The following is a 14,509-nucleotide window of genomic DNA, read 5'->3' as shown; positions in this document are numbered from 1 at the left end:
CGGGGATCAGCAGCCAACAGTAGCGAGCAGAGGGCATCAGCAGCAACCAGTAGCAACAGTAGCAGCCAGCAGGGCATCAGCAGCATACAGTAAGCAGGCCAGCAGTGGGCATCAACAGCGGCAGAGCCCCTAACTAGTAGCAGCTGGCAGCAACAGTAGCAACCATAGCAGCAGCAGAGGATCACAGCAACAGTAGAACAGTAGCAGCAGCAGCAGCAGGGGCAGCAGCAGCAGGGGTAGAAGCGGAAGCAGTAAACGCTACAGGGGCATAAGCAGCAGCAGGATTGAGGCTAATATCAAGGAAAGGCGCAGTCGCAGCTGAAACCCGCTTATATATTTAATTCCAACTAAATATTCCTCGCATTGACGTAATCCTGTGAGTGAATCCGGGGAGCTGACTCAACAGTGCGTATACTTTACTAATCCCTCTATAACGTATGTAACTGTTGTCAGACCGCATTTTTCGAAGCAAACCTTTCTCTACATATATTATTATCTTATTACCTTATCTATATTACATAGTTATCTCGTTAAGTATATTTATAATCGCAGATTTCGCCTATATTATGCAACCTAGATGTTTAATATGGCAACGCTCGCTCGGGTAGTGACACCTAGAGGACACGATGGGAGCACAAGGGACTTTATTCCTAATAAGCCGCTTACAGAAATTAATCAATTGTAATGAGAGCTAATTACTCCCCGGGGCGTCTTCGTAACTTCGAGGTGAGTCTAGCGAATACATGATAATTTCCCACACGGCAATGATTCAATGCTCACGGCGGTAGTTCTCAACGTCGGACAATAAAATTTAACGTTCGAAAAACAAAACGAAGAGTTGTTCCAAATTCGAATCCTGTTACACTAAATGTCTCTTCCATAGAAATATATAGAGACACCTAGAGACACCTATAGAGAGTCTACCTGTATTATTTCTATGGTCATTTCGCACTGATCAGAAACGCATGTAAAATGCGCACTTTCAAACCACTGCTAGCAGAGCGTGGGTTCGTCCCTGCGTGACGTCCGCAACAACATTGCGTTCATGGTGGATCGAAGTAAAAGATGCGGCTTTCAATCCCACGCACGCAGACACTTACGCATGAACGCACACATTCACGCACGTAGCCGCACACACGCACGCACGCAAACTCACGCCACACTAAAGCACGCAGACACACACACACACGCACACATTCACGCACGCAGGCGCACGCACACACACTTATTTTCTCCTCGGCTAATTACTTTCGGCTTAGAAATGCACCTCGTTTCTGACGCGATTTCATAATGTATGACAGTACCAACGCTGGCAGTTAATACAAGCATATTTGATCGTTGAGCACGTGGGAATTCTTCGCGTCGCTTTAGAAATTTAAAATGAGCAGGGTGGTACATCCAATTAGAAATGATTTCCATTCACGTTTCGCAGACATTAATGCGTCGTAAGTATCGCGCAGGTTTCATACGCCCATGTTCTATACTATTCTATTGTGTGTGTGTGTGTGTGCGTGTGTGTGTGTCTGTGTGCGTGTGTGTGTGTGTGTGTGTGTGTGTGTCTGTGTGCGTGCGTGCGTGCGTGTGTATGTGTGTGCGCGCACGCTTGCGCGAATGTGTGTGTGTGCGTGCGTGCGCGTGCACGTGTGCACGAAACCATACCGACAACGTCGCCAACTTGAATCCACTTCACTCAGATTCTATCGCAATTGTAAAACGCTGCCATTTCTGATTTTCGGCTGAACGTAATAGACTCAAGCAAGTACAGTACGAATACGTGGCTGAAAAGATGTGTCGAAAAATATACTGTAATAACAATCTCAGTAAAACTGAGTGTCGTAAGAAGCTTCCTGAAAGTTTATGCATGGATAACCATCTCGTCACAATCATATAATATAATAGATATGCCATCTTAATTAATAGCTTCCTCTACTTTTTATATAATAGATATGCCATCTTAATTAATAGCTTCCTCTACTTTTCACAGGAAATTTAAGAATGCAGACAAAAAATTGGGACACAAACGATATCCATTATTAATCATCACCTGCCCAGCAGCACCTAATGAGTTTTACACCTAATTAATTAATGGCAAATAAAAATAACGCAAATATACTTTTTCCCCGATAGTTATAAAACATTTATTCTACATGATTTGAGGGCTCTGGACCTAGATCTGGAACTGGATCTGGATTAGGATCTCAAGCTGGGTCTGGAACTGGATCTGAATCTGGATCTAGATTTGGACCTGGATCTGGATTTCAATCTGAATCTGGATCCGAGTCTCGATACAGATCCGAATCTCGATCTGGAACCACGTCTGGATCTTTTTTCGGCACTTTTCCACACTCTCTCGATCACACTGGACATCTACACAGACGTCAGTCAGGTGGCCGGTGAACAGGGCTACACCGAGGCCCTCGTGCGACGACGCCGCCGCCGCGTCACGTCGCGCGCGCACCGTGAAGCGTCAGATTATCCAGCAGCTCCGCGACGTCCGTCAGCTTCTCCCGCGCTCCATTACGCGTCGCGGCGGCGTTCACTCGCTCGAGCGCGGCGGGAAGCGGCCGCTGCGTCGTCGCGGCGTCACGCCGGCACGCGTACACGATCTCGTTGACTTCCTCGGGGACGCGCGCAGTGTAGACGAGCGGGAAGATCGCGCTCACCGTCTCGATGAGGAGGCTGCGCAGGGCTTCCTCCCTGCAGACGAGATTCAGCACGAGCACGCCTGCAGAAATATAATATATACGTGGTCGAGCTGAGAGAAGAAAAAAAGACGTGATCAGAATCGTTAAATAGTAAAAAGTTAATAGTACGTAGTAAGTAGTAATAGTAAATAGTAAATAGTAGTAAGTAGTAAATAGTAAATAGTAGTAAGTAGTAATAGTAAATAGTAAATAGTAGTAAGTAGTAATAGTAAATAGTAGTAATAGTACGTATTAAGTAGTAATAGTGATAATAAATAGTAGTAAGTAGTAATAGTAAATAGTATCTCTCGATCTCTTGAGCTTCCCCTCTCTTTCCCTCTCAATCTCGTGTTCTTCCTCCGCCCTCCTTCCTCGCCCTCGCTCTACTTGCTCTAGCGCACTTAGGCAAGCACACTCGCTATAAACCCAATTTACCATCAGCAGTCATTGATTGTTGATTGTCGAGTAGCCATTTAACGATTGCACGCAGGGTGAAAACGCCTCTTTGTAAATACAGCTATAATGCGGTGCGTTCAGTACATCTGGTCGCGTGTATGAATACCTCGGCACATATATAGTCGCGGCTACGTGGGAGCTGTACTTATCAATAACTCGACTATGCTATACAGGGCCGTATAGGGTACCTACGAAACGATGGAGAAATTTCCGTGCCTCTGGGTGGAGTAATGACGAGTGAGGGATGCAGCACCCAGTCAACGTGCATAGTGTTCGGCTTCGGGTGTGAGGACGACGTGAGGTGTGACGATGGTTTCACGTATAAGATTATCACATGATGATTTACACTAATTGTGACGTTATTTAAATGCATCGGGCCTTATTTTTTCGTTCTATTTAAAGAAGGGCAGCTAACCCTATCGTCCCTAAAAAAATCCCCCGCGTCAAGGCTAAAGCTTTGACACTGTCTTGAGATTTATCGATCATTATCGCAGTCTTCGCGATGTTTTATGAACTTCGTTGCTGCTAGCTGCGGGGCGGCAGAATGAAATGACGCAATTTAGCGTTCGAGATTTGATTGGACTGGCCGACCAGGCCCGCAGTCGCAACATCGCCGTGGCCGTCAGCCGATTGCGTATGTTACCATGGCAACATGAAGCTACTTTCACAATAACGTCATTAGGAGTTGCAGCATCGAAAAAAGGAAGTTGGGCTAGATGAAAGCCCGAAATTGCACATTTACTCGCCCGCGTATATAATCTCATAAGCTCGTAACCTCGTAACCTCGTAGGAATATGATAGAACGTCCAAGGGATTATACCTAAGACGGAGTTCGATATATATATATGTCTATAAGAAAAACACATTAGCGCAACCCTCGTACACCCGATTTCGAATAGTTGCGAGCTCTGCAATCCGTTTCTGTTTTTTTATCATCTATAAACTTTCGCTCTGTTCGTTCATATGTGTTCTAATCGCGGAGTCCGGAGATACAGCTTCGAATGTATGGTCGGTACATTCGAATTATAGAAATAACATACAAGTTAGAATCTATATACTATAGGTTATAGAGTAACTATAAGTATGGCGTATACTATAGAGTATAGAGTATATACTATAACTATAGGTTTTTACTAGTGTCTATATACATCTTTACGGCTCGGGTAATGGGCGCCATTGCTTTGGCTATCATTCGCACAAAAAACGAACAATTAAAAAGGGCGGGAAAAATTCGCGTGAACAAGTTTCGATGCACATGGCATGACATCGCTTCGCAGATTACTTGCCATGTCGGAGTGGACGTCTTCACTTGGCGCCGTGTATTGCATTTTTAGTTTGTTTTTGCGAAGTTAAGCAAAATACGTGGAGACGGAATGGGATATCGATCGCGGTGCGGTGATTGGTCGATTGCGTCACGTGCATGCAGCACACTGCGCTCGCGGATAAGCGGATCGACAGACGAAGACGCCATGGCGTGCGGTCTTTTACTCTCGCGCCTTATCACCCTATCTCTCTCTTTCTCTCTCTCTCTCTCTCTCTCTCTCTCTCTCTCTCTCTCTCTCTCTCTCTCTCGTGCGCTCTCACTTTCTCTGCATCTTGTATTTCTTTCTCCCTAGTTCTTCGCCGCTCTTTATCGCTTTCTCTTGCTGTATCATTCTCTCACGCACTCTCATCCTCTCTCTCCACCCACTCGCTTCATTCCCCCTCTCTCCTTCTCTTGCTCCTCCTCCTAATCTTTCTCTCGCACCTCTTTCACGAGCACGACGCGTTCTTAATAAATAGTAGTAAGTAGTAATAGTAAATAGTAGTAAGGAGTAACAGTACGTAGTAAATAGTAATAGTAATAGTAAATAACAAATAATAGTAAGTAGTCATAGTAATAGTAAGTAGTAATAGTACGTATTAAGTAGTAATAGTAATAATAAATAGTAGTAAGTAGTAATAGTAAATAGTAAATAGTAAAAAGTTAACCAGTAAGATGTTTCAGACGTTCAGAATGATTTATGATTTTGGGACGAATCCTAGAATGAGGACCTCTTAGCAGCATTTTCGACGACTGGTCTAGGTGTCATTGCTCAGCTGAGCTTTTTCAAGTTTTCAGATGTCAAGTTTTTGCCACTTAAATTCCATTCTCAAACTTTAACGACATTCACTGTTGTAAACTTGCCTAACGACCCGATTGGAATATGACACTACGACGACGATACGCAACAATACATAACATGTTAAAATACAATAATAACAATAAATATAATAATATATGATAATACATAATGACGAAAACCTAATACATAACCCTTACATAATAAAGGCATCATGATAAGGAGAGCTCACCATTCTTTGCGTGCAAGACGTTGTAGATAGTCTGAAGAAACTCTCGCTCGACGAATGAGGCCGGTGGGCAGCTCATGCCGACCGATGAGTCTTTACTGTCGACATCCAAAAGCACCATGTGTTTCTTTGAGCCTTAACAACCAGATAAAGGCAATGGCACTGAATTTGCAAATGCCGGCAAAGCACAAGTGTCTTCATCCGTAAAGCCAATTTTTGAAAAAATCGGAATTCTGTGTGTGGTACGCAGTAATTATTCCATAAGAAAAAATGCTGTTGATAGAAATAATCATGATTGGTACGGTACCTTCCTTAGATAATTTCCGGATGTAATCCAAGCCATCACAGACTTCAACCCTAAGGGTTTCACTCATTGTAAAGCCATAAAATCTGACTGCTACGTCCAGTATGGTTGGATCCAGTTCTACAGCTTCAACTGCCACCTGTTGGCACAAAAAGCAAACATTCATTGACAATGATGATTGACAAGGATCTTTACCCATTCGTCATTAATTAGCCCATCATATTGCTGCTGTATGTAAATGAACACAAACAGAACCATGTGTAAGCAAGCATGTGCACAAAGAAAAATTCAAGCATCCTCAACGAAATGCGAACACATTTCCGAGGGACAGCGATCGCTATGTGAGAGTTTGAACTCTACCTTCACACAGCTCGACGAGCTTACCTCGCAATATTGCTGTAGATACATAGCTAGCGCTCCTCCTCCCAAACCTACGACAACCGCTTCCATTTTCTCATCTAGGTTCAACAGAATTACAATCGTTGTTGACACCGCGTATGTACCACGAAATGCTTCAACTTCCAAGTATGTTAGATAGCTCAAAGGCAAAATAACAGACACCTTATATGCATCTTCTACACAGCACACGCAATATCACATTCAACGGCTGTCCGAAATTGCGCACAGGATAAAATGATATGCAAATTCAGACGTCAAACAATTAATTTCTACCATCTTACCTGCGCTAATTGCGTCAACGAAAGCGATTCCAGAAACCATGTAGTGATGATGCTGGCAAGACAGATAGCTGGTATCAATAGACAGCTTGCCACTACTCTTTCTCTTTTTCTTGTTATTCTTGCTGACTGAAAATCAAAACGATCCCATACAACCATCTATCATAATTTTACAACATTAGCAACCGTTCGACGCGGCGTAATTTCACAGCGGCGTGATAACACACACAAAAATAAAAAACCGTAAGAGACCACGCGATGACAGAGTGACAACTCACACTCACCGGCTACAAGCTTGGCCTCCGACTGAACGACGTTCTGGTTGCTAAGAAACACGAGTCGTCTGAACAGTCCCGCATCCGTTTCCACGTCCTCGACGACAAAATCGCCGCTGAGCTCGCTGTGACCTTGATGAACTGTGGTGCGGCGTCCAATGTCGGCACCGACGGACAGGAACGGAACCTACGCATAATTTCGTTACATATACATACGCTCCATACATCGGTATCGGTATATTCATATACACATATCGTTTTGTATATATACGCTCAATAGATCGGTATCGGTACATCCACATACACATATTGTTATGTATACATACGTTCCATATATCGGTACTGTATTGGTATATCCCCATACACATATCGTTGCGTATACATAGGTTTCATATAACAGTATCCATACATCCACATACACATATCATTACGTTTCATATATAAGTATCCGTACATCCACATACACATTATCGTTACGCATACATACATTATAAGTTCTCGCTGTCACACGCGGCAAGTATAAATCGACATCGTGCCTACAGACAAACTGCTGTCGTATAGCTGCTATCGCCTAGATAACGCAACTTGAAAAATGTGAGCGTAAAAATTGATCAACTCCCAGAGCTACTTTCGTTACAGTGGTAAACTAAGAGGTTCCATTGGGTGATAACATGGATGTATGTATACTCCGAGAGTCCGAGTACACAAATGTTTATGGTGATAGCGAGAGCTCACCACTAAGCACGAATGTATCACTATTGCACGTCTAGCATTACTGATTGCAAACTGTACAGTGTCAGATATAATGTGAAATCGCTATTTTTTCAGTGAGCGGAGGTGGCCTCACTATTTTATTACGATCACAGTGCATCTTCACTCTACTGGATTGCATGAAGCATATTCCACTAAGCACACTCTCACATGATCCGGGTAACTTTTACTGCTCCAGGGTAAATTGCACCACTCCAGAATTACTCTCACCTCTCCAAGCTAACTCCCACCTCTCCAGGGTAACTCCCATCTCTCCAGGGTTAGTCCCACCTCTCCAGGGTAACTCCCACCTCTCCAGGGTAACTCCCACCTCTCCAGGGTAACTCCCACCTCTCCAGGGTAACATTTCCCACCTCGCCAGGGTAACTCTCACCTCTGCCAGGGTAACTCCACCTCTCCAGGGTAACTCCCACCTCACCAGGGTAACTCCACCTCTCCACAGTTACGCATCACCTCTCGCAGAATAAACTCCCAACCTCTACCACGAGATTACTCCCACCTCTCCAGGGTGTACTCTACCTCTCCATAGTAACTCCCTCCTCTCCACGGGAAACTCCCACCTCTCCAGGTAACTCCTTCCTTCTCCAGGGAAACTCCCACCTTCATCCAACAGTGACTCCCAGCCTCTCCAGGGTAACTCACCTCTCCAGGATACTCCCACCTCTCCAGGGTAACTCCCACCTCTCCAGGGTAACTCCCACCTCTCCAGGGTAACTCCCACCTCTCCACAGTTACTCCCACCTCTCCAGGGTAACTCCCACCTCTCCAGGGTGACTCTCACCTTTCCAGGGTCACTCTCACCTCTCCACAGTTACTCCCCCCTCTCCTGGCAGGGTTAGTCCCATCTCTCCACCCCATCTCTCCAGGGTTATTCTCACCTGAGTATTGGCAGGCATTCCCGCGGGTGCGAGCTCCAGCACTTTAGCCGAGAGCTCTGCCTTGATCGCCTCGAGTCCCTCGTAGTGCTGGTCGCGGTGCAGCGTCGTGACAATGACGCGCCGGAAGCCGCACTGCTTCGCGAGCTGTAGCCGGCCTGCATCGCTGCCGAACATCCACTCCGTCGCTCTGCGGGTCAGAGTTCAACAGCGTTTCGCGTCGCTACGTCGCCGTTTATCTCTCGCGCTCTCCCTCGCTCTCTTTCTCGCTTAACCTCTCCCTTTCTCTTTCCCCTTCTCGCTCTCTCTTCTCTCTCTTTCTGTCTCAGACTCGTTTGCTTTCTCTCTTTTCTCTCTGTCTCCGACTCATTTGCTCTCTCTCTCTCTCTGTGACTCTTTTGCACTCTTTCTCCCTCTCTCTATCTTCCCACTTCTCTCTCTCTCTCTCTCTCTCTTGGAATCAGTCAAGAAGCAGACGCGAACTACCACCAGAAGCAGTGTACACATAAGCGCGTAGCAGAATCCAGCGCAAACACGCAGCCACACCGCCACTAGATGGCAGCATTGTTCAAACGCCCCCTGGCGGCGGCTCACCTTCCCTGGGGCACGATGAATATTGCGAACGCCGCGTCGCCGGCGGCGACTGGTCGGTCGACGACGTGCAGCGTGTATCGCGGCGTCTGCGCGGAGGCAGCGGCGTGCAGCTGCAGCGACATCTGCTCCCCAACGTGACTCCTGCAACGAAAGCAAGAAAATGTCATCCTAGGAAGAGAAAATTACTGTACGGGGGGGGGGGAGGAAGAAAAATGCGGAATTCCCGCACAAGATGACTGAAATTCTGGAAAATTCCTATACAACGTGACCAAAAATTCCAGAAAATTCCCCGCACAAGATGACTGAAATTCTGGAAAATTCCTATAGATGACTGAAATTCTGGAAAATTCCTATACAACGTGACCAAAAATTCCAGAAAATTCCCCGCACAAGATGACTGAAATTCTGGAAAATTCCTACACAAGGTGACCGAAAATTCCAGCAAATTCCCGCACGAGGTGACCAAATATTTAATATTTTGGAAAATTCCCGTCCAAACTTCGGTGCGACCGAAGGTCGTGCGTGCTCGCCCAAGAACCGGAAATTCTGCAGTTTTTTTGCCGCAATTTTATCTCGCAAAAAAATGTACGCCCTGAAGTCGTCGTCGACGCCGTATAAACTACGTCTACATTCAAAACGTCACTCAAACGACGAAACGCACGTCACAATGTGACGACGGTAGACAGAACAGGCTACTGCACTGTCACTATGGCGCTAAAGCACTACTAAAGGATGACTAGAAACTAAAAGACTGAAGGATGTGCGAAGAAACACGGAGGGAAACGTAGCAGGGCACCTCGTGTGTAGCTGCTGCCTGACGAGAGCATACTGCTGCAGCTCATGCACCGCTGCTACGATCTCTCCCTCGTCCGCAACGCGCGTCACCTTGTCGTCGTCGTACATGCACATCTCAAGCACCTATCAAGAAATGACGTCGCTCGCTGATTAATAATCCCTGCCACTCGTTCACCGTTACTACAAAATCACATGCGACATGGACATAAATATAATTGTATATATACATATAATCAAGAGTACATAATGGGATAAGATATGGGATGGATTATGTACTCTTGATATAATATATACTAGTATACATGTGTTCGTGGAAAAAATGTAAGATATAAGGAAGTTTAGTGTAAATAATAACAATAATATTTAGTCTGTGCCATAGATGGAGCTGCGGTCTCACCTGAATATTCCAGGTTTTGCAAAGTATTTCAGTTCAACAAAAGCATATGTATAATTGTGTATCTACTAATACTTATATATAATATACTAGTATACATGAGTTCACGGAAATACTGTAAGATATAAGGAAGACTATTGTAAATGATAATAATAATATTTAGTCTATGCCATAGATGAAGCCATCATCATCGGTCTCATCTAAAGCTGTGGACACACTACGCGATTTTTCATGCGATCGAGCCGGCTGGCTCAGTCGGGCGACTCTGTGGATACACTACGCGACTGAGTCAGGCGACTCGTGGATTTTCAGCACGCTGATTGGCTGATGAATTGTACAATCGGCCGGCTCAATCGCAGACCCGGGCACACTAGGCGATTGCAGCCGGCCGGCTCAAATAATTATCAAACATGTTTGAATCGGGCCGACTCGGCCCGCCGACTCAAAAATCGAATGCCGACTCACTGGACACACTACGCGATTTTTCATGCGATCGAGCGGCCGGCTTGGTCGGCCGGCTCGATCGCATGAAAAATCGCCTAGTGTGTCCACCCCTTAAATATTCCATGTTCTACCAAGCATTTCAGTTCAACAACAGCAAGGCTATATTTGGGTATACCCTGTTGATGCAGTTTATAATTTGATATAGTTTCATAAAACGCAGATTTCACGTAAATACCTTTGTCATGTTTGCCATCTTCTTAAACTTTGTGAATACAAACACGAACACTGGAAAGTAGCTAGTCTGCTCCTTATCCTCATCGGCATCAGTAAGCTTATGTACCCTAACCATCCAGCCCCTGCAAAAATACACAATACATTACCTGTACCAATTATCAGGAACCCATGTACGATTAGGTCGAGTATACATAATACAGGTATTTCTCTCTTATACACTCACAAATTAAGTAATGTAAATGCAGTTTTAACTACTAGAGTAGTACATATATGTGACCCGCCCCAGCAAAACCAGGATTAAGTAGGAAATTCTACAAATTGAGTTATGTGCATATCTGAAAAGATCATTTAATTACATTTAAAATGATATATAATATTTGGCTATATCTAAAGAATTGACCGATCAGGTCCAATCTACAGCAATTTGAAGATCGCGAAACCGACTTATCTGGAATATAATGCAGCTTTTGAGATAAACGTTCCGGTAAGGGGCCCAGTAGGGGATAAGCGGTCAGGGGCCAGTCTGAAGGGGCCGTCGCCGCTCAAAATTTATTTTATTTTATTTATTAAAAAAAATTTAAAAATGACCATAATAATCTAGAGATATCTGAACCTATATATCCGGATTAAATATGCACTTAGGAACTTATTTTTGTAAAAATCTCATTTTTGTCCAGGTAGGCCATTTTCAGCATTGACATGTGTGCGTGCTCATTACTCAAAACAGTGACTTGTGACTTGGTCCGTATTATGCGGGAGCGGGTCACATATACAGTATAGTGCACATACCCTTTTACCTGGCACTATTTATGAGCTTCAAACGCAGCAGGACTACAATGCTTATGACGTTACATTCGATCGAGTAATCACAGTAATTCGGTGCTGATGAAATAAAGAGTAACGAGGTCTGTTTCGCATTCTGTTAGTGTTAAGCGGTCCGTCCCGAAAGAATCCAGACTCCAGTCTCGACTGCTGTTACCGCAGGTGCCTGAAGAATTAAAGACTCCAGTTTCGAAGCTCTGTTAAGCGCGGCTGCCAAGGAATCAAAGACTCCAGTTTCGACTCTGTTAAGCGGCGTGCCTGATTGAATTAAAAGAGTCCAGTTCGGACTCTGTTTTAAGCGGTGCGCTGAAGAATTAAAGACTCCAAGTTTCGACTCTGTTAGCGGGGCGTTGCCGGTTCTCCGCGGAATTAAAGACATCTCTAGTAATTCTAATGTACGGACCTCTTTGTTAAGCTGGGTGCCCATCTTGAGAGGATATTAAAGACTATCCAAGTTCTATATCTGTTATTGAACACTTGTATTATGCCGAGGTTCTGTTATTCGTGCCCGAAAGTAATTATGATTTAGAAGTGATCTCAGTTTCGTATCTTACATGAAATAAGCGGGATTGTCTACTTTGATTAGATATTTAAAGGGAGTCTCCAGATTTCGTCTGACTCTGTTAAGCCGGCTCCGGTGCGTGGGGGAAGTAAAGACTGCTCCAGGGTTCGACTCTGTTAAGCGGGAGCTGCTGAATGAATTAAAGCCACCTCCAGTTTCGACTCTGTTAGCGGGTGCCTGCCATGAATTAAATCGCACCCTCCCAGTTTCGACTCTGTTAAGCGGCTGCCCTGAGGAATTAAAGACTCCAAGTTTCGGACTCTGTTAAAGCAGTGCCTGAGAGCGACATGCTACAAGACTCCGCATATATATGTGTCAACGTAATCTCTCCTCTTAAGCAGAGTGCCCGTGGTGCGCCGAAGAATTAAAGACTCCCAGTTTCAATTTCCTGCGTATATAATAGGCCAGGAGTGCGTCCCCAACATGATGTGAATCAAACGACTCCAGTCTTATACGAACACATCCTGTTAAGCGAACTGATCGCCCAAACATACTCATACTCACCGGCTGGGAAAACCATAGTTCGAGCACCTTTGCCCGCTGAGGGAATGTGCTCAATGCTTGTCGCAGAGCGAGATGCAGAGTCTCGTTAGCGTATAACGCTTGCCGACGCGCAGCACGAGCGCCGAGGAATGCTCGGAACACACGAAACATTGAGAGGGCATCCGACGCTTAGGCCGCCCGCACCCACTCGCTGCCTCAGGCAGAGTCAGCGAGGTTGGGCCCCGGCCAGACATGACCACATTGTCCACGTCATCTCGACCGAGCAAATAGCCGCCGTCTTGTACGTCTATCACTGAAGGAGAGAGAAAGAAGGCCTTTAGTAGTAGATAAGGAAGAAAAGGCAGACCTCAGGGGGCGACTGAGGAGCCAAGCAGATGCAAGCGAAGCGCAGCGAGAGAGGGGTAGACAGAGAGCGCGCACGAGAAGGGGAGAGAGGGGAGACAGAGAAGACGCAAGAGAGGGCCGCAAAGAGTACAGAGGCGAGCGAGAGAGGGTCGGAGAGAGGCGGAGACAGAGACGGGGGAGAGGGAGGGGAGGAGGGGGAGAGAGGTGGCGAGGCGATGCCCTGATGGGCAGAAAGAGAGGAGAGAGGGGCGAAAGAGAGGGAGGGGGACTACCCTGTGGTGACATTCTGAGGGAAGAGGGAAATTTCGCTTCCAAAATCATAAAATCATTAGGACGGANGAGAGAGGTCATCATACGAAAACCATCGACCGCCAGGCGACACGCGACAAAGCAAGAATTCGACGACAAAACTGCGCAGAATCGTCGTCGTCGTCACGCACCTCGAGCAGGTCCATCTTGACCCAGGTCATGTCGGGTCGCCGCCCGGCATTCTTGCTCGCCATCTGGCGCACGACGACCTCGCTGATGTCGACGTTGGCGATGTCGCGCACGCCGACGTCGTACAGGTCGGCGCTCAGCTGTGAGTTTCCGCATCCGATCACGACGATCCTGTCCGCGGGGCGCACGTACTTGTGTAGCACGCCGCACAGCTGCGCGTACTCCCCATACCTGAGAACGCAAGAGAGATAGAGATAGAGAGAGAGTGTGAGAGAGAGAGGGAGAGAGAGTGAGAGAGAGAGAGAGAGAGAGAGAGAGAGAGAGAGAGAGAGAGAGAGAGAGAGAGAGAGAGAGAGAGAGAGAGAGAGAGAGAGAGAGAGAGAGAGAGAGAGAGAGAGAGAGAGAGAGAGAGAGAGAGAGAGAGAGAGANAAGTGCCTGAGGAATCAAAGACTCCAGTTTCGACTCTGTTAAGCGGGTGCCCGAAGAATTAAAGACTCCAGTTTCAATTCTGTTAAGCGGGTGCCTGAGGAATCAAAGACTCCAGTTTCGACTCTGTTAAGCACGATCGCCACATCTCATACTCACCGGCTGGGAAAATAGTCGAGCACCTTCGCGAGAATGTGCTCCTGCGCGAGCGAGATGCAGACGTAGCGTCCGCCGACGCGCAGCACGCGCGAGATCTCGCCGAACATGGCGTCGACGCGGCGCCGCACCGCCTCGCTGCCGTCGGTCATCAGCGCGTCCAGCGTGCCCTTGTCCAGCACGACAGAGAAGCGGCCGTCTTCGTACGTCATCTGAAGGAGAGAGAGGTAGATATAGGAGAGAGAGGGGGCGAGAGGGGAGACAGAGAGGAGAGAGGGGAGACAGAGAGGAGAGAGAGGGGAGAGAGGGGAGACAGAGAGGAGAGAGGGAGACGAGAGAGGAGAGAGAGGGAGAGGAGGGAGACGAGAGAGGGGAGGAGGAGGGAGGAGGGAGGGAGGGAGGGAGGAGAGGAGAGAGGAGA

At 46.5% G+C, this 14,509-nt stretch overlaps 1 protein-coding gene across 1 annotated transcript; it reads right to left on the bottom strand.

Annotated features, from left to right (window-relative positions):
• Positions 1-2,119: 2,119 nt before the first annotated feature.
• Positions 2,120-14,294, bottom strand: LOC106818288 (methyltransferase-like protein 13). Its single transcript, XM_014823010.1, has 11 exons — positions 14,092-14,294; positions 10,836-10,956; positions 9,764-9,885; positions 8,968-9,108; positions 8,377-8,563; positions 6,737-6,914; positions 6,456-6,581; positions 6,160-6,233; positions 5,779-5,914; positions 5,475-5,606; positions 2,120-2,725 (listed from the first exon to the last, which is right to left on the bottom strand). Exons 1-11 carry the CDS (start codon positions 14,238-14,240, stop codon positions 2,442-2,444), a joined length of 1,650 nt encoding a protein of 549 aa, XP_014678496.1. The 5' UTR covers positions 14,241-14,294; the 3' UTR covers positions 2,120-2,441.
• Positions 14,295-14,509: the final 215 nt, after the last annotated feature.

The sequence above is a fragment of the Priapulus caudatus genome, unplaced genomic scaffold, assembly GCF_000485595.1.
Source record: "Priapulus caudatus unplaced genomic scaffold, Priapulus_caudatus-5.0.1 Scaffold2138, whole genome shotgun sequence".
Lineage (NCBI taxonomy): Eukaryota > Metazoa > Priapulida > Priapulimorpha > Priapulimorphida > Priapulidae > Priapulus > Priapulus caudatus.
This window is presented reverse-complemented; position numbering and strand designations above follow the sequence as displayed.